At 40.1% G+C, this 20,499-nt stretch overlaps 2 protein-coding genes across 6 annotated transcripts in view; both read right to left on the bottom strand.

Annotated features, from left to right (window-relative positions):
* The window catches only part of LOC106096770 (uncharacterized), a 211,578-nt gene that overhangs the window by 75,804 nt on the left and 115,275 nt on the right, over window positions 1-20,499 (bottom strand). The window lies entirely within an intron of this gene.
* LOC112843952 (protein NLRC3) lies at window positions 1,523-16,201 on the bottom strand. Of its 5 annotated transcripts, none has more exons than XM_025903420.1 (7): window positions 15,686-16,201; window positions 15,299-15,431; window positions 12,882-12,961; window positions 8,640-10,413; window positions 6,140-6,310; window positions 3,133-3,306; window positions 1,523-1,998 (listed from the first exon to the last, which is right to left on the bottom strand). In XM_025903420.1, the coding sequence occupies exons 2-7, from the start codon at window positions 15,418-15,420 to the stop codon at window positions 1,902-1,904; spliced, it is 2,418 nt and encodes an 805-aa protein (XP_025759205.1). In that variant the 5' UTR covers window positions 15,421-15,431; window positions 15,686-16,201; the 3' UTR covers window positions 1,523-1,901. The 5 variants fall into 5 exon arrangements, with proteins under 5 accessions (XP_025759205.1, XP_025759209.1, XP_025759210.1 ...); XM_025903421.1 differs by having other exon boundaries at window positions 1,899-2,766; window positions 15,686-16,200; XM_025903424.1 differs by lacking the exon at window positions 15,299-15,431.

The raw sequence follows: 20,499 nt of genomic DNA, 5'->3' as shown, positions 1-20,499 counted from the left end.
GCTTTTGCAATCAGAATTGTGATCTGAATTGCATTACCATAAAATGTGTCAAACACATTTTGTTTTTCCAAGATCAGCTCTAAAAATTGTCTATAGGCTCCTCTTGTTCAGGTTTTTCTTTCTTCTGTTCATTTTAGTTATTATAATGTATGTTGTATACAGTTTGACAATGCCTGGGACAAGAGAGACGGGGGGGGGGAAGAGGGTGGGGGCATAGGGGATCATACAACAAAAGGATACAGTACAAATAGAATTGCACAATATATCGCCAACTGAGCTAAAGCTAAAAATACGCCACATGGAACACACCTGAATAAGCAATAATGCCCTAAAGAAGCCAGAGGCAGCTATATATGGATCCAAGAAAACCAGGCCATCCACATTCCCCAAGAGTACCATAGACCTAAGGGCACATATCTCAGCGATATTGTGTGTGCATCAAGAAAGGGTTCTTTACTTCAAGAGTTTGAACATAGTCCCCTTTGGTGGCACCTGGTGGCCAAACATATGAGCTAAGAGCAACTTGAATCTACGACTTAAAATTACTGTACACTCTACAAAATCAGCAGCTTCATGTGTCTGTGAAGGTCATCCAGGTCATCGTAGTCAAAGGACCTTGCAAAGAAAAGCGTCTGGACTTCTTTAAGTTGCTTGAAGACGTTTCACCTCTCATCCGAGAAGCTTCTTCAGTTCTAAGGTCAAATGGCAGAGAGTCCCAGATTTAAACCCAGTGGGAGTATCCCCCCAAGGAGGGACAAAAGGATCCTCTAATCACATGAGCCAAGGTGTGAAAGCGGGTGTGGGTCCCAATCAGCCAGGGTTTCGGGTGTGCTCATTGTAAAACCTGGCCCCATCTTATCATGTGATTTCCTGAGGTCAGATGGCCCAGGATGTGAGTGGGCGTTAAGGCGTCTGGGGAGGGAAGTCAAAACTGGATTATAGATGGCAGACTGTTGGTGTCGTAAACCACCGCCTCTGTTCAAAGATGGTCGCTCACAGTGGACATAGACCTGTGGACATAGATGAGAGGGAGACACACCTTCTCCCTCTCATCTTCAGACAACAGTAACACATTTCCAGTGATTTGGTGGACTGCCTCTATGTGGTTGGATTCATTTTCAAGCACATTATTCAACTAACATTCATGGTAAGACTCTGTATACATGACCTCATGGCTGGGGATTGACTGCCCCTAAAAGTTTGATCCTAGAATTGCCTGTAATCTCTATATAAGATGGTTTTGTAATTTGTAGTAGAACACTATTGAGCTTTCATGAGATTTTTGGATTTTGGGAAATGTGATGTGCTCAACATGGACAGTGAACAGGGAATTCTCTTGTAAATGGTCATTGATAACTATGACCTGTGGTGAGTTGTGCTATTGATGTGCTTTGATCCATTTAATTAAAGTCTTACGTGTGTGTGTGTGTGTGTGTGTGTGTGTGTGTGTGTGTGTGTGTGTGTTTTTGTTTTGCTGTTTTATTTTGTGGGAAAAAACACACATGTGGTTACAAGTATCTTCTTTTCATCTGCTTTAATGTGATGAGCTGTTTACACACATGAACATATTTTATTTAATATTTAATTGCCTGTTGCAGTCCAACATCAACCTCTGAGACTGAAGTAGGCTTTAAGCCAAAGTTCATCATCATGATAAATGGATATTTAATATGTTTGCTGGACATGTATTTGTCTTGTTATTCTCACATTGTATAAATATTTTTGGGCCTCTGGACTTTTGCTGACATGAAAACATTCATTAAACATTTTAAAAACAGTAAGGCAATAAACAAAAACACACAGAGCATTCTGAAAGTATTCAAACTTCACTTGTTCCACATATTGTCATGTTACAGCCATATTCCAAAATGGATTAATTTATTTTGCATTTACCAGTATATTTATACTGTGGCACTAAAAATTGAGCTCACGTGCATCCTGTTTTGGTGCATCCATTGATCATCTGTCAGATCTTTCCACAACTTGATTAGGGTCCACCTGTGGAAAATTCATTTGATTGGTGATGATTGTGTTGTTTTTATGATTTGATAATGTCCCACAGTTGGCGGTGCATGCCAGAGCACAAACCAAGCCAGGAAATCCAAGGGATTACAGTTTATGTAGACTTCCAAGACAGAACTGTATCTAGGCAAAAAGGTGGGGGAGGGTACAGAAAAATGTCTGCATCACTGAAGCTCCCAATGAGTACAGCAGTCACCATCATCCTTAAATGGAAGAAAAAAGACTAGCGAGATGGCAGATGCTGTACCTCAAAAGTATCCTTCAACTCAGGAGAGCATCTGTAGGTATAAAATAAGTCATCAGTAGTCCAAACAATATAGCAGAACTTGTCCCAGAGTTTACTGACTCTTGTAAGATAAATGACAACATATCTATGTTTTGAGTGAACATTCTGACTGTGGTCTCCTCAGTGGTGTGAAATGGGTGCAGTGCACTGAGTGCACCTGTTTCACAAGATTCAAGAGTCATTGGAGTCATCCAGGAAGTAAAGACATACAGCAGTTGCCTGAAGTGAAAGATACCTCAGCGCACTCTGAGGTCAAGCTGTTGTAGCTCAGTCCTGTACTCCACCTAGAAGTTCAGCAGGTTCCAAAGCCCTTATATATAAACAGAAGCTTGACTTTGGAGTTAAGGCCACACTGTCTTTGTACCTTTTGGAACAGATTCAGGAAGTCTGGGTTGAGCTACGCTTTGACCACTGATTTCTTTCAGGATAAGTCTGCAGGCATCACTGCATGTCTGGATCTGTTTAAGATTGAAACAGATTGTTGCATATGCTTCATATCATTTTTAGGAAAACACTTATTTCATTTTCACCACAAAGAGGAACAGCACATTCCTTCTTAACTTAAACAAACAGACATTTAACATCTTGGTGAATCACGAAATAAATAAAGTGATTCTATGCATGTTTGTGTGAGACAGCTGGTGCACATGTCACATCAACAATGAGAAATACGGGTAAATATGAATTAAATGATCAGATTCTGTTCTATTCTAAATTTAATTTCAGGTGCCGGTAATACTGTATCTAAGGCAGCTCATCAAAAGTTCAAGAGGAAAATTAAACTGAAATGTTTAATGGAAAGTTTGAAACCTTTTGGAACTGACCTGTTAAACTGTAGTTTACAGTGTGGACTCTCCAGGTAATCATACAGCTGTTTCATTCCTGAACCCTCCAGGTTGTCTACTATTAAATCCAGACGTTTCAGATAGGGGGGGTTGGACTTCAGAGAATTGACCAGAGCAGCACAGTTGTTCTCTGACAAAGTGCAGTTCTCGAATCTGAATAACAATGATGTGAATTACAAAGCGTCATTTTATTACATCACCTTTGTCTTATAAGAAACCAAGTGAACGTCTAATGAACTATTGACTACAGCCTATTGCAAACTGTACACATTGTTGTCAAGTGCAACAGGCTGCAGAAAAAAACACATTTGGCACAGCAGAATCAACTCTCCACACTGATTAAAAATTACCAAACCCCAGTTTGCGAGAAATGTCTCTGTGTTTTCTTCAGGAAGTAATTAATAAAAAAAATAAAAAAAAAAAAAATTAAACAGTTTAAATGTACTTGCAGCATTTTTGACAATATTTAGAAAAAAATGAGGACTCCCAAGAGATTTTGTGTCATGGATATGAAACTAGTGAATATATCAGAAGAAAAACAAAACACACAGACATGCACACACTACATTGCCAATCGTAAAACAAAATTTGCACTTTGCCCCCCCCCCAAAAAAAAACAAAAAACAAAGCAAACAAAAAAAACCCAGACAAAATCTGAGCATAAAACTGGTTTTATATTCGCATTTCTTTCTCATTGTCATGGTCAACATTGGTTGTTTAGCAAAAAATAAATAAATATTAACAGCAATATTAATATTCTAAAGAGTAACATTCTGAAAAATTATTATGAACCCCAGCTATTTGAACAGCACAATATATTCCTGATATCAATGCTCCCTTCTTCATCCAACTGATTCTGAAGGTGGACTATTTGAAGCATGGATTTGACAAGTTTGACTTCTTTAATCTTCATCCTCTTCTTTACATATATTTAACAGAAGTGTTTTACAGTTGAAGTAGATACATAACAGCACCCTCTATCGTTTAAGAAACAAAAAGGTCTCATGGTCTTTTGACCCAGTGTTTTGAGTTTTTTTTGTCTTTTGTCCATTTGTGTTATTATTGATGTTTTAGGTCCACTCTGTTTATTCTATATGCCTGGGTTGTTGTGTTTAGAAGTGTTTATTAGATTTCCCCTTGTGTCTTTGCCCTCTGTGTCTCCCTCTGTGTGTCTATGGCTTGTATAGTGGTGTAAGTTCTTGTACATTTTTTCCCCTCCTCATTTTTTTATTCTGTCGTGTTTGTCCATGTTCCCCAGCTCGTAATGTCCCTCGTGCTCCTTGTTGTTCTCCCTCTCCCTCCAGTCATTGACTCCGTGTACTCCTTATTTTACTTTGATAGTCTCCCAACAGTGTGCGTCATGTAATTTTTGCTCTTCCCCATCCCTCTGTGTAATTTCTGCCAGTCATGCATCCCAGGTTTTTCCTCTTTCCTGTAGCCCTCTGCGTGTTTATGTCAGCATCTCCCTCAGTCCTTTGTCACATTGTCCCTCATAGCTGTGTGTCTTTCTGTGTATTTTCTCAGTGTGATTAGTTCTTAGAATTTCCCAGTTAATTTTTGCATTTATTTGCATTTGGCAATAAAGCTGTGGTTTTTGAGTTAACGCCTTTGAGTTGGCGATGGGTCCTTTTCTGCCTGCACACAGCCATTTCATGACAAAAAGTGGCTTGTCAGAATATCTCATCAATGGCAGAGAAGGTACTTTGTCATAATTGATGGAAACTTTTATCATTGGCTGAGATAGTGGGGAATCAAGTCCACAGATAGAATATGAATTTTGTTAGTTTTTGAAAACAGTGATAATGAGAAGACCCTTCACCACCAGGCAGCGAACTTTCCATCTAAGAAAAGAAAGAGCAGGAATAAATACACGTGTGCGTGTGTATACAGTTATTCCAACTGAACCTTCATCAATCAGCAAAAATGCACAGGAAAGAATGTGCGACACCAACTAGAGACAAAAAGTATGACAAATGGAAAGGCATACTTTCCAATCATGTAGCAGGTTTAACAGAGAAAGTCAGGAAAATGTTATCCAAATATGACATCCCAGTGCATTTCAATCCTAGCAACACCCATTGACAAACACTGGTTGTACATCTGCACCTAAAGGTCACACTTTCAAGCATGCCAATGTTCATATTTTGGAGACAGAAGACAGATTGCTTGAGAGAGGAGTAAAAAAAATGTCACTGATGTCCACTGTGAACAACCATCATTGAACAGAGGTGACGGCTTATGACACCAACTGTTAAGCACCTATTTGAGCTCTTTCTAAACCCTCAGACAAAGTTTAAGCACATGTGTCAGTGTGTATATGTATGTCTCTGTTTATGTGCAAACTGGAGATTGTAACTGTTATTTTCAGTTAATATAATCTTTATATCTTCTAAGATATTTTAAGAGAAAAAGATTTTGTCCCGAGGTTTTGGAGAGAGTCTTACTCTGTGTGATTTTTATTAAAACACAAATAACCATCATACAGCTGGTACACATGGATTACACCTAAATCATCTTTTCAAGCATCTGTTTAGTCCAATTGTTTATTCTTTATGTAGAAAATCATCTTAAAAAATGTCAGCATCTAAAAAACCTGCAGGGTATTAGTTGGCTGCTCAAACCTCTGGTCTTTACCTGACCCACGTTGCCCCCTTAATATTTCTAGCTGTCCAATGTTACTGGTTACTTAGTGTTGTGGTGTTGAGGTGAAGATTATTAGATTCCTAGTAATCTGTACAAGTGCTGAATTTCTGTGAATAGAATCATTTGTGCTTATATATTTATACAGTGTCCAAAATTTCTCACTAAAATTCAAGTCGTGGTTCCATGAAACTAAAGTATCATATTGGGAAAAAACATGTTGGACTGGTGCATTCATTTTCTGCACCTTACAGTGCTGGAGTTGGACAATAGGAGGATACATTTATAGTTCAATTTATTGAAATGCCTTAATAAATAACAACTGATTCAATTTCAGTCAACTGACCTGAGTATCTCCAGTCTACAGTTTGGATGGCCCAGACTATCAAAAAGTTCTTCTGCTGGATCCTGCAGGTTGATAGAACTCAGGTGCAGCTCTCTCAGATGGGAGGGGTTGGACCTCAGAGCTGACGCCACAGTTCCAAAGACTGTCCCCAAGACCCAGACATCATAAAGTCTGTGTTGACATGTAAAATAAAAAATCATGTTATTATAAAAAAAGACACATTATATTTAATTATTCCACTTGATGCAAAAAAGCTGGACACTGTCTCTTCACATCAGTGGTTCAGCTGATCTGATCTGACTGACATGAAACAGTCATGAATAATTCTCCTCTTCTTCTCCAACCTATTACACGGTCATCTAACAGCTTTGACAGATCATCCATATAAACATTAAACAAAAGAGGAGACACTATACTCCCCTGTCTAACCCCATTCTTCACTTAAAAAGTGGCAGACACATAGCTACCCCATTATATGTGTGTGAACTGATGGGCATACAAGAATCTGTACCATGTTTAGATTTAAACCCAGACTGGTTATCATAGGTCAGAACATAATGTTCAGTTATCCAAGGTGTTTTCAAGGACCTTGGATACCATGCTAGATAAGGTTATAGGTTGATAATTGTCCTTGCTGTTTATTTTTCCCGCGTTGTCCTTTATAATGGGTACTAACATGACAGCAAGAACTTGGTCTGGCAGAATCCCATGAACTACGAATCCTGTGTAGCAAATAGCATGCAGAGGACAGAGTTTTCCACAACCAAAATTCAGATGTCAGCAGATATCTTATCTATCCCATATGCCTTATTGTGTTTTAACATTCTAATTATATCGTAAATTTTTCTTGATGACACTATAACATTTTTTTTCTGATTTTGTCTCCTCTGATACCGAGGAGACCTGTTTGTTTTTTCTTGCTATCAAACCATCTTGGACTCGTGTTGTTAAAAGGGAATGTCATCGATCACAACAGAGGTGGAAAAAGGATGAACTGCATGTATCATTTCAAAATCTAAAACGCTACCAGAACTCTGTCAAAGAGGCAAAAAAGGGAACACTTTGCAAATATTATTTCTTACAATAATCATATGCCATGAATGTTGGGAATGGCATCCTTGAGGTTTTCAGTCAGGTTTTAAAACCCTTCATAGCACAGAATCTGCATTATTAAGGGTCTTTAATGACATCCTTCAGGCATGCGATTCTGGTAACCACGTTGCGCTGGTATTGCTTGACCTAACTGCTGACACAGTAGACCACAATATTCTAATACTTGATTAAACCATCGAGTGGGTGTTGTTGGCACTGCACTTAATTGGTTTAGGTCTTATTTGGCAAATAAAACTTTCTCTGTCAGCCTTCTTGGTTCCAAATCATCTTCTGCTTCTCTGTCATGTGACATTCCACAGGGCTCAATTTTAGGGCCACTGCTGCTTTTACTGTATTTATTGCCTCTGGGTTCCATCCTTAGAAGGCATGGGATCCCTTTTTATTGTTACGCTGATGACTACCAAATTTCTTCTCATCTCCATAAAACATCTGTTGACATGTCTAGATGGCATTAAAGCTTAGCTGGCTTTAAACCTTTTACATTTTAATAAAAAGAAAACAGGGTTGTTGTTTTAAGTTGGACAGCCAAATTAGAACAGTGGCGAAGTCCAGTTTTTATCATTTAAGGCAACTGGCAAGAGTGACATCTTTTCTTTCTAGGCAGCACTTTGAAACAGTGATCCATGTTTTTATTTAATTCCATCTGGATCTATTACTGCCACAGCCACGTCCAAGCTTGCGCTCTCGCTTGCACGCGCTTCTGAGTCCACCGGCAACTGAGACACCTCCAAGCTTAGCCACTAAAATCTGCTGAGTGAGGCATCCATGTTGCCAAATCCAAAACATGAATGTTCGTCTCATAAGTGCAACACAAATCTTGGAATATTTTCTCAGCAAGTCGAGGCCATCTTTAATGTTATTTATGTCCTTTTGCGGGCCCTTGTCCTTGACACAGCATTACAAAGTTGCGCACATCTCAAACAACAGTTGCTTGATTATTTGATCCAGTCAGATAAAAAGTAACTTGTGGCTAATGAGAATAAGAGTTCTCATTTTGACCATAATAAAGTTCAAAACCTCATCCTCCACTATTACCTTCCCATCAGAAATAAAATCCTCTGAATTTATTCGGCTAGTAGCATGCACCCCCCCACCCCCCCCCCAGCCTTCACCGTGATGTAATCATGCTTTGAATAGATATTGTTGGATGCAGATATAGATGTATACAAATTTTAAATAAAAAAAATAATAATTAAGACCCCCCCCCCCCCCGCTTGTTTGAAATATCTCAACATCTCAACAAGATTTGTGAAAAAATTAAATTAAGATATTATGTTTCCAATAAATAGCTGTAACAGCATAATAAGAATGATGAGTATGTTTTTGTACGGATAAAAAACGATTCAAATATACACTGATTTGTAATGTTAATCACATCTGAACTCACCGAGCCTTTCTGCAGTTGTTCATAGCTGGAAGCAGTCTCCGTCGTCCCTCCTGTGATGTCTTGTACTCCTTCAGATCAAACTCATCCAAAATCTCCTCTGATATCAGGAGGATATATGCTAGAGCTGAACACTGAATTTCAGAGAGTTTCTTATCTGATTTGTTTTCTGACTTTAGGAACTCTTGGATCTCATGATGTACTGAGAAGTCCTTCATCTCCAACAGACAGTGGAAAATGTTTATGCATCTATCAGGACAGTTTCCACTGCCAATCTCCTTCAGGTTGTTGATGACTCTCTGGATAATCTCGGGACGGCTCTCTGTCTTACCCAGCAGACCTCCTAAGAGTGTCTGATTGCACTTCAGAGAGAGGCCATGAAGGAAGCGAACAAACAGTTCTAGGTGGCCGTTCATACTTCGGAACGATTCCTCCATGGCGCTATTCAGAAAATCTTCCAGAGATGAGATGTCCTTGCTAAAGAAGTTCTGCAGCACCTCTGTCTTCCTGTTGGTGTAACAGTGGAACATGTAGACTGCAGCCAGGAACTCCTGAATGCTCAGATGAACAAAGCAGTAAACTGGTTTCTGGAAGATCACAGACTCTTTTTTGAAGATCTCTGTACAAACTCCTGAGTGCACCAAGGCCTCTGTGACATCCAGACCACACTGCTCCAAGTCTTCTTGGTAGAACAGGATGTTTCCTCTCTGCAGATGTTCAAATGCTAGCCTCCCCAGCTTCAAAAGAACTTCCCTGTCAGCACTGGTGATCTGTTGCCAAATCATCTCTTGCCCTTCATGGTACTTGTGCTTTTTCTTTGTCTGAACCAGCAGGAAGTGTGAGTACATGTCAGTCAGGGTCTTGGGCAGCTCTGCTCTCTCCTCTGTAGTCAACATGTGCTCCAGAACTGTAGCAGTGATCCAGCAGTAAACTGGAATCCCACACATAATATAAAGGCTCCTGGATGTCTTCAAGTGGGAGATGATTCTGCTTGACTGCTCTTTATTTCTGAATCTCCTCCTGAAGTACTCCTCCTTCTGAGAGTCAGTGAAGCCTCGCACTTCTGTCATCCTGTCAACACATGTGGGAGGAATCTGATGGACTGCTGCAGGTCGGGAAGTTATCCAGATGAGAGCAGAGGGAAACAGATTCCCCTCGATGAGATTTGTCAGCAGCTCACTGATGGTTGACTTCTGTGTGACATCAGACACAAGCTTCCTGTTGGTGAAATCCAACAAAAGTCTGCTTTCATCCAGGCCATCAAAGATGAACAAAAGATTACACATAGTGAGCTTCTCTGCTGTGACTCTCTGTAATGTTGGATAGAAAACATGGATCAGCTCCAGGAGACTGTACTGCTCGTCTCTGACCAAGTTCAGCTCCCTGAATGAAAGCAGAACCACCACACTGATGTGTTGGTTTTCTAAGCCCTCTGCCCAGTCCAGAGTGAACTTCTGCACCAAGAAGGTTTTTCCAATGCCAGCAACACCATATGTCAGAACCACTCTGATGGGTCTCTGTTTGTCAGGTAAGGTTTTAAAGATGTCCTTGCAGCTGATTGGTGTTTCACGCTGGATCTTCTTACAAGCGCTCTCCACCTGCCTCACCTCATGTTGGTATTGAATTGCCTCACTCTGCTCTTCTGTGATGTAGAGCTCGGTGTAGATCATTCTGAGGAGGGCTCCTCTTCCAATTTTATCAGTTCCTTCAACCACATGTTCATATCTTGTCTTCAGAGTGACCTTTAACACATCTAAAACATTTTGCAGACCAAAATCTGTTGAAAGAATGGGAAACAATGAAACTAGAGAGCAAGAAATATTTTTAATGTCTTTAATGTCTGAATAACAGAATAATTTAAAACTATATCAACAGAAAGATTTTAGAATTTTCACATTGCAGCTGCTTTTACTTGCTGCCTGCTGATCTGTATTTTTCTCTTCACTGGGAGCAGAAGTTTGTAGATAAATCCTTCAGGACATCCTGACATTAAACACAGCAGGACATTGGCTTCCCCACAAAACAACTAGTCTGTCATTGCACTGGGTTGTGTGACCCAGTGTTCGAGTTTTATTGTATTTTGTGTTCTAGTATCGGTTTGGATTATCTAGTCAATTTCTGCAATGCCTACATTGCTGTTTGTCATGTTTCATGTCTCTGTGGTTCTTGTCGTCAAGTTTGTGGCATGTCTGCGTCTCACCATATTTCCTGTTTATTTTGAAAGTCTTTTTTCCATGTTCTATATGCTTAGTTTACACTTCCACTGTGGCGTCATTAGGTTCATTTTAGTCAGCTGTTTCCTCATGTGTCTCCACTTCCCCAGATCACCTCATGTGTGTATTTACGTCCTCTGTCTTCCTGTATTCAGTGTCGCGTTGTCTGTGTTCCATCCCTCATGTTACGTTAAGGGTTTTCAAGATTCTGTGCAGGTCGTGTTCTTGGTTATTAATTCATGTCCAGTTTCTCATTATTCTTTCGTGCATCCGCACAGAATCTTGTTCATAGTCTTCATAGTCATTTCTCATAGTTGTCTCTTAGTTTCCCAGACATTCTTATAGACAAGCTTGTAAACTTGGATTCCCACCCTCTCCACATCAAACCTTCCTCACAGACCGTTCACAATTAGTCAAGGAGAGATCATCAAACACATGAGCACACATCCCTGTGGCTCACCACAGGCTCACCACTCTTATACACCATCTACACCAGTGACTGCACCCCTACGCACCCCTGCAACATCATCATCAAATTTGCAGACGACACCACTCTGATGGGGCTCATCACCAATGATGATGACACCGCCTGCAGGGATGAGGTCCAGCGACTGTCAGAACGGTGTAACTACAATAACCTCACCCTAAACACGAAGAAAACAAAGGAAGTGGTCATGGACTTCCGCAAAACAAGAACTGATCCCCCTCCCCTCTCCATAAAAGGTGACTATGTGGAGAGGGTGCCCTCCTTTAAGTTCCTCGGCACCCACATATTGGAGGACCTATCTTGGTCCACAAACACATCAGCCCTAGTGAAGAAAGCCCAGCAGCGCCTCCATTTCTTGAGTGTTTTGAGATGGAACATGCTGAGACTGACCTCCTAGTGTCCTTCTACCGTGCCACTATTGAGAGTGTGCTGGTGCACGCCATCCCTGTGTGGTATGCTGGTTGCACAACAGCTGACAAGAAGAGCCTACAGAGGGTCATCAGAACTGCAGAGAAGGTGATCTGCTGTCCACTCCCCTTCCTCGACTTAATTGCCAGCTCAAGATGTCTCTCCAGAGCCAGGGCAATTACAAAGGACCACCTCCATCCTAACCACCACCTCTTCAACATCCTGCCCTCTGGAAAAAAGTTCAGATCCATCAGGTGCAAAACTAACAGACTAAAGAACAGCTTCTTCCCGTGGGCTGTCAGAACTCTTAATGCAAACTAAGAGTCTGAGCAGACTTCTCCAACACATCCACTCTGGCACTGCTGTTGATCATCAATGTCAGGGGTCCCCAATCCCAGTCCACGAGGGCCGGTGTCCCTGCAGGTTTTAGATGTGTCCTTGATCCATCACAGCTGATTTAAATGGATATATTACCTTCTCAACATGTTCTCCAGAGGCCTCATAATGAACTAATCATGTGATTCAGGTGTGTTGACCCAGGATGAGATCTAAAACCTGCAGGGACACCGGCCCTCGTGGACTGGGATTGGGGACCCCTGATCTATGTGCACTATCTCAGTCTTTCCATGTTCTGTGCAATATTTTTGGCTCATGTGCAATATATTTGGTATGTGCAATATTTTTCAGTCCTGTGCAATATTTTGGTCCCAGTAGAACTACCATCACCACACTAAATGACCAAAGCCCCTCCACCCTTATTTATTTATTATATTATATAATAGCCCTTGTATACAAACCTACAATGTTTCTGTTTCAATGTTTCTTACACATACACCATGTATATAGTTTCACTCATATATATATACATTGCTTTTTATTTTTATTTTATTTATTTTTCCCTCATTGTATATTGTTTTCTCTTCTTACTTTTGCAGCTTTGTGGTCCAGCTACCCAATTTCGCTGTGCAAGAAACTGCGCAATGACAATAAAAAGCTCTAAGTCTAGTTTTCTCTGGTATTATTCCAGTTTACTTTTTTGTTTAGCCCTCGCCACAGTTCTTGTTGTGTCTTTTGGTTACACTCTTGTTATCAGCCCAAACAAAGGCTCGCCTTGTGTTTAAGTTCAGTACTCCTCACCTGTGTCTGCACTGGGGTCCACAACACAAACCTCCGCACACGCTGTCTCCGCAGACCGTGACATATCCCTCTTCTTCTCTCTGTGGAGACCAAGAAAAAATTCTTCTCACCAAAGAAAGGCAATAAAATCAGAAAATCAGAACCAACCCTTAATGCAGATTGCCCTGTGCATGGAGCTGGACAACGCTAACGGATTAACAAGCTACATCATGCTAACGCATTGACGCTATCCAGCTCCATGCGATCCACATTAACTCGCTAATGGAGATTTGACACATTAATGTGGTTATGGCATTAATGTCATTTTAACACAACTAACGCTGACAGCACTAGGCACCCTGTTTTTTGTTATAATACAGTGTGCAACATTTTAAGAATTTTATCAAGATTTCTGTGGTCAGGTTTTCATTGTGGTTACCGATCCTTTTGGCTCCTACCTTTCTGAAAGTCTTCTGAAAATACTATTTTGTTTTTGTTACTATTAATAGGGTGAGTAGGGTGAGTGCTTTAAGATTAAGCAGAATCAATTTCATACTTGGTCTCTTCAAAATCCTGCTCCTCACATACAAGGTCTTAAATAATCAGGCCCCATCTTATCTTAATGACCTTGTAGTACCATATCACCCTATTAGAGCACTTTGCTCTCACACTGCAGGCTTACTTGTTGTTCCTAGAGTATTTAAAAGTAGAATGGGAGGCAGAGCCTTCAGTTTTCAGGCCCCTCTTCTGTGGAACCAGCTTCCAGTTTGGATTCGGGAAACAGACGCTTTCATTTTATACCCTATTGCTTTTTAATTACAAAAGCTGATGTGGAAGAGGTTAAGCACAATTCAATGACTCCACCACTGCAATCCCTTTTTGAAATAAAGGAGAAACCAAAGAAAATCTTCACTCGGTTGAAAGCAGAATCAGTCTCTTACTGTGTGCCTGAAGGTGCAGGTTCATGACTGAAGACTGGAGGATAATCTCTGGATTTGTCACTGTTCATAGACACAGAGCTGGATCCTGGAAACTCTGCTCTATCCTTATGTTTGGGATGTCTGGAAACAAAAACATAGAAAGAAGCACAGGTTATTCATGTACCTGTGTACTGTCATTGAGCTGCTTCTCTCTTAGCGTCAAATTTATCAGGCTGAATTTCTGAATTTTGTCACAACTGCTGTAGCTTCTGTAGGATTGTCACCAGGGTAATCATTTTACTTACAGATTTTTAGGTAATAATTTAGAGTTTGGATTTGCATTTAGGTTTGTCTGTTATAGAACCAGTGAATCTTTCAGTCAGCTTTATTGCTTAATTCTACACTGCTAATCATGAGAAGGAGCGACAGGAAGCTGGTTAACCAACTTGCTATGTGTAACCACTATTTATCTGTCGAGCTCTTCACATGAAAGATGTTACACTACAGCAACAAACCAATCAAAATCATGGATAAGTGAATTGACAGGACAGCAATTATTTTACAAAGGAACATAAAACTACAGAACTTTCGTAGTAAACACATCAAGGGGTTAAACACATTATAGAAATTGGAAGCAGCCCAGCTGTTGTGTGAGTGGTTGTTATGAAGAAGTCATTTTAATCAAATCCGTGTCGTTAACAGCCTTGGTCATAAATAATAGAAACCAGCTAATATGTTATTAAAGTTTAGCCTATTCTGCCAACACGTTAGGAGGACAGAGGTCACCCTGTAGCTACCACGGTTCTTGGTCATTTTGACCCAGCTTCTTCAGTTTCTTGTATTTTGGTATTTTTATTTATGTTCTGATTTTCTAGTTGTGCTGTTTTGAATATTATTGTCTCATGTTTCAGTTGAATTGTGGTTAAAAGTTTAGTATTTAGGTTTTGTTCTTGTGCCCTCGTGTTTTAATGTAGGTTCAGTTCAGCGTTTGTCATGTTCCCTGTTTTACTTTGAAAGGCCATGTCTCATGTCAGCGTGGCTACTTTTGCTTCTGTCTCATTAAGTCTAATTACTCCCAGCTGTGTCTCCCTCCTGTCTCCCATAACCTCGTTATCCCTCAGTGTTTTTAAGCACTGTGATTCTCTTTGTCAATGTCATGATCTCCCTCATGCATGTTGGTCTGTTCTTTGACGCATGTCTGGTTTATTTTAGTTTGAACTTCTGTTAAGTCTCTCCAGGGGTCAATCAATAAAGCTGCCTTGGCATTTTGAGTTTGCATTTGGATCCTTTTCCTGTCTACCTGTACAGAAACTTTGACCTTCCAAGAATTGTTTTAACTTTCCAGAAGATTTATTTTTCCAAAAGCTTTCATTTTATACCCTATTGCTTTTTAATTACAAAAGCTGATGTGGAAGAGGTTAAGCACAATTCAATGACTCCACCCCTGCAATCCCTTTTGAAATAAAGGAGAAACTAAAGAAAATCTTCACTCGGTTGAAAGCCGAATCAGTCTCTTACTGTGTGCTTGAAAGTCCAGGTTCATGACTGAAGATTGGAGGATAATCTCTGGATTTGTCACTGTTCATAGACACAGAGCTTGATCCTGGAAACTCTGCTCTGTACTCCCCTAAACGACTCATCTTTAGGCTTCCTGGAAGAGAAACACTGACTGTGAGCACAACTGGAAAAAAAAACCCATCAAAAATATTTTTTATAGGAAATGAAGCACACCAGCGCGCACACACACTGACTCTTCCAGTCTGGATGGTGTCACACATTCAAGTAACAAAGCTGTTTCCATATTTATTTATTTTTCCACCATGAGAAACTTTCCCCTGACTTTTTCCAGTAAAAAACATTCTTTCTTGTTTTTCTGACACCCCATAAATGCTCTGTAATACTCACCGTGTTTTCACTCGTCTGCTTCGTGACTGTACAAACTGAAATTAAAATGCTTTGTTTCCTCCTCACCTCAGCAGAGCAGCTCCTCCCCCTCTACAAGAACTTGTATGACTACATTCCCAGTGTATCGGTAACTGATTAGCAAACAGAAGAAATATATATCTTTGTTTTTTTTCTTTATGGATGACAGATACCAGATACATGTTTTGAAATAACAATGAGTAAGCACTTGTAGAGTGAGTGCAAAAAAAAATATTTATAGGCAGAGCGCAGTGGCCAGCGCAATGGAAATTTTGGGTGATTCACTATAGCTAGTGTTTAGCACAGTGCATGCCATGTCCTATGGGTAAAGACCTTCAAATGAGTTGCTACCTGCATGCCAGGTTGGGGGTGAGGAAAGCGAGACAGGACTCTGAGAAGCTGAAAAACAATTTCATGGACAACCATTCGTCCTTATTTCCAACAACAATGGTGCACTCGCTTAGTATAACTTCCTGTTCCCGTTGCAAAATAAATAAATAAAGCTTTGTGTATCTTATCTGTGTAGCCAAGGACCTTAAGGATACTAAAGCTGGGGCTGTTGAGGCACTTTCCTTTTGGATATGGGGAAAGCTGTAGCTCTGGTTTAGGACCATTAGGCTCTTGAACAGATAACAAAGCATTCAGCAGTCAGGCCAGAGCCTCAATTTTCCATAACTAGTAATGACTTGATGAAAGTTTTCACAAGTGAAATTCTAATTATTAGCAAAAATGTTTGTGCTCATATCTCCTTCTGCTGTTTCACTGTGAAGAAAGGCAACTGGCACTTTCAATAAACACGCGAGTCAAACACAATTAGACAAGAAGAAAACTCAGATACACTAATATCCTCTGTGAGGGACACACATAGATGAGTGGAGCTGTTCACTCTGCAGCACTGACAGTCATCTCCTCTTATTTTCATCCATCTGTCAGTCACTGCTGGATGAAGTACTCAAACCATCAGTAACATGTCCCAGTCAGAGCATCTGCATATAAGCTCCTGCTGTCTAAACCACTCTGAATCATCAGTACAAAGCTCGTCCACTCTCAGCACAAACCACCCTGTTTACCATCATTCCCATCAAAAGAGAAAAGAGGAGCAAACAGAGGTAATAACTGAGTGATTATGACAGTTTGACGCTCACTGATCTGCACAGAGACTTTAAGCAACAAGTCAATTTCCTCTGCAGATTTCACTCAAGTTCACAGCAGCATTCATCTGCAGAGAGTCCTGAATGCCTCATTTCTACACAAAGACTTTAGTGATTTCTGCTGTTCCACTGAAACAAAGAGTCTCTGTGTGCTGATGACAGTATTTCTATACAGAGCAGAGCTTCTGTCCCATTTCCAGACCTAGGGTTTATGAAATCACAGTGCTCTAAAGTAAGAACCAGTGATTTGGCGGCTTCAGTAAGCCTAATCTACTTCCGGCGCCCCCCGTGTGCAGCAGCCTGTTACAGCAGCTCTGCTCATTCTGAGTTTCTTTCTTTCTTATATTTTTCTTCTCGTAATTTTTTATAACTAACGTATTAGTAATTAGTCTCTGCAACCATGTTCAGTTGTATATAGCATTTGTATTCTATTTTTATCTTATTGTATATTTTATTCTATTTTATTCTACTGTATATAGTATTTTATTCTATTCTGTACAGTTGTGTACTGTATTTATTCTTTTATTTTATTATAATTTTTGCTTCATAACTTTTGCACTGTCCACTTCCTGCTGTGACAAAACAAATTTCCCATGTGTGGGACTAATAAAGGTTATCTTATCTTATCTTATCTTATCTTATCTTTCTGCAGAGCTGTGAGGAAGCTGAAACTGATTCGCAGCTTCATTTGAAATTAGAGAAAAAACAGTTTATAGTTTTATGAATGCTGACCACTGCCTCTGTATATCTTGGTAGACAGTCAGCTGGAATCCAACTTTAATTCCTGTATGTATGAAGACAACAACAGCAGCCATGTTGATCTGTTTGACTGAATTTTGTCTCTCTGTCACAGTTCTCCTCACACATTATCACTGAGGAGTGTGTTTAAAGTAGAAACTGGATTTTATTGTGTGGAGTCTATTCTGATACTGACCTCAGAGCTTCCAGTGTGGACTCCTCAGAAAATAAAACAGCTACTTCACATCTGATTACATGAAACTGTTATATATTTATATACCAATCAATCACATCTAACTAGTTCTCACTCATGTTATGTCAAGCTATGTGAAAATGTGTGTGAACAATCCTGTTGCTAAGCAACCTGGTGGTAAATTTCTGTTACTTTATGTGAGTTTTCTCGTCCCCAAACATACAGTATTTTTTTTTAATGTTTTATTATTGATATTGTAAGCCACCATCATGGCACTGAAAACTAATATTCAGCCCTATGTGCCTTGCCGACTCATTTACCTTGTTTTATAGGAAACTTCACAGGTTTACAATAAGCAAGTTAAACTGCAGGGATGTCCTAAAGACATAAAGACCTGGATGGCCGCTAACTTTCTGCTTGTTAATTCAGAAAATCTTAGAAATATGGTATCTAACCAGATTCTTACTCTGGATGGCATTACCTTGGCCTCCAGTAATGCTGTGAGGAACCTTGGAGTCATTTTTGACCAGGACATGTCCTTCAACGCACATATTAAACAAATATGTAAGACTGCTTTCTTCCATTTGCGCAACATCTCTAAAATTAGAAATATCCTGTCTCAGAGTGATGCTGAAAAACTAGTTCATGCATTCATTGCTTCCAGGCTGGACTACTGTAATTCTTTATTATCAGGATGTCCTAAAAACTTGCTGAAAAGCCTTCAGTTAATCCAAAATGCTGCAGCAAGAGTCCTGACAGGGACTAGAAAGAGAGAGCAGATTTCTCCTGTTTTGGCTTCCCTTCATTGGCTTCCTGTTAAATCCAGAATTGAATTCAAAATCCTGCTCCTCACATACAAGGTCTTAAATAATCAGGCCCCATCTTATCTTAATGACCTTGTAGTACCATATCACCCCATTAGAGCACTTCGCTCTCGCTCTGCAGGCTTACTTGTTGTTCCTAGAGTATTTAAAAGTAGAATGGGAGGCAGAGCCTTCAGTTTTCAGGCCCCTCTTCTGTGGAACCAGCTTCCAGTTTGGATTCAGGAGACAGACACTATCTCTACTTTCAAGATTAGGCTTAAAACTTTCCTTTTTGCTAAAGCATATAGTTAGGGCTGGACCAGGTGACCCTGAATCCTCCCTTAGTTATGCTGCAATAGACGTAGGCTGCCGGGGATTCCCATGATGCATTGAGTTTTTCCTTTCCAGTCACCTTTCTCACTCACTATGTGTTAATAGACCTCTCTGCATCGAATCATATCTGTTATTAATCTCTATCTCTCTTCCACAGCATGTCTTTATCCTGTTTTCCTTCTCTCAACCCAACCGGTCGCAGCAGATGGCCCCGCCCCTCCCTGAGCCTGGTTCTGCCGGAGGTTTCTTCCTGTTAAAAGGGAGTTTTTCCTTCCCACTGTTGCCAAAGTGCTTGCTCATAGGGGGTCATATGATTGTTGGGTTTCTCTCTGAATCTGTTATTGTACGATCTACTGTACAATATAAAGCGCCTAGAGGTGACTGCTATAGAAATAAAATTTAATTGAATTTAATATTTAAACTAAACATCTAACCATGGATTTATGCTTCCTGAGGTTAAGGGAGTAACCTCCCTTGACCTCAAGAAGCATAAATCTCTTTGTATGTGAGAGGCACATACAAAGAGATTATAATGCCAGAATATCATGAAGCATAACCAGCCACCTTTTACAGTTGGAAGTTTCATAGCTTGATGATCAAACGTATCACAACAGAACATCTTATTTGAAGAGATGATACTATTTAAAAATGTTTTAAAAAATGCATGTAAAGAGTAATTTTCATTATGAGACAAAGTGACCACAGTGGAAAAAAAGCTGAAAACTGGAGTTGTGGAAATATACTCACCACTAATACATCAATCCATCCATTCTCTCCTGCTTATTCATATCAGAGTCGCAGATCTGCAACCCTGATAACTTTATTAATATTAACTGAAGCCTGGAAAATGAAAAGTGAAAATGCATCATTGCAAGTTATCGCTCCATGTCTTTGAGGAGGCTACAGTACAGTCAGTGCACATTCTTCTTTTTCCCAAATCCACTACAGTCTGTCGTTGTGCATTCTTCTCCTTAACATCATACCTACCCAACACCTCATTCCTTCTTTTCCCTTCACCTCTATGTTCACTGAAATCTGCTCTTATCACCAATAACTCAGGCTTGGGACACGCTCTACCACTTCATTCAACTTACTTCAGAATTCCTCCCTCCCTTCCAACTGACATCCAAACTGTGGGGGACTAACACTGACAGCATTCAGAAAGGCCACTTTGATTTCTCATGATACTGTTGGACACTCTATTTGCCTACAACACTATACACATACTCTTCCTCTCAGTATTGCTTTCTCCTAACCCTCTCCTCTTCTTTTTCCGTCACACAACAGTAGACTATTACCCAGCGCAAAGGAGAAATTAGAAGGAAAGAGAGAGTGTGGGCAGAAATGAAACAAAAAACAGCATTTAGCCAGATTCTCACTCCTCACCTAACTTTACTATATAAATCACCAGCTGATGGTGGTGCCTGCTGGTCATGTGATTTCAGTCACAGCCTTGAGTTGACAGCGCTATTGTGCAGAAGCATCATGACTGGATGATAAAAACCTGACAAAGAATTAGTTTCTATGTATGAGTAGGTGCTCAGCCTCTTGAAATGTCAGGTCATGGATACAGGCCAA

Source organism: Oreochromis niloticus, linkage group LG3 (genome assembly GCF_001858045.2).
Source record: "Oreochromis niloticus isolate F11D_XX linkage group LG3, O_niloticus_UMD_NMBU, whole genome shotgun sequence".
NCBI classification, from domain to species: Eukaryota; Metazoa; Chordata; class Actinopteri; order Cichliformes; family Cichlidae; genus Oreochromis; species Oreochromis niloticus.
Note: the sequence above shows the minus strand (reverse complement) of the source record. Positions and strands in the feature narration are given on the sequence as shown.

Bases quoted from the DNA above. Each gene is read 5' to 3' on its own strand.
- LOC112843952 (XM_025903420.1), bottom strand. From the start codon at position 15,420: ATGAGTCGTTTAGGGGAGTACAGAGCAGAGTTTCCAGGATCAAGCTCT. The intron at 10,414-12,881 runs GTGAGGAGTACT...TTCTTTCAACAG, and splicing joins GGACCCCAGTGCAGACACAG to ATTTTGGTCTGCAAAATGTT. The intron at 6,311-8,639 runs GTGAGTTCAGAT...ATGTCAACACAG, and splicing joins AACAACTGCAGAAAGGCTCG to ACTTTATGATGTCTGGGTCT.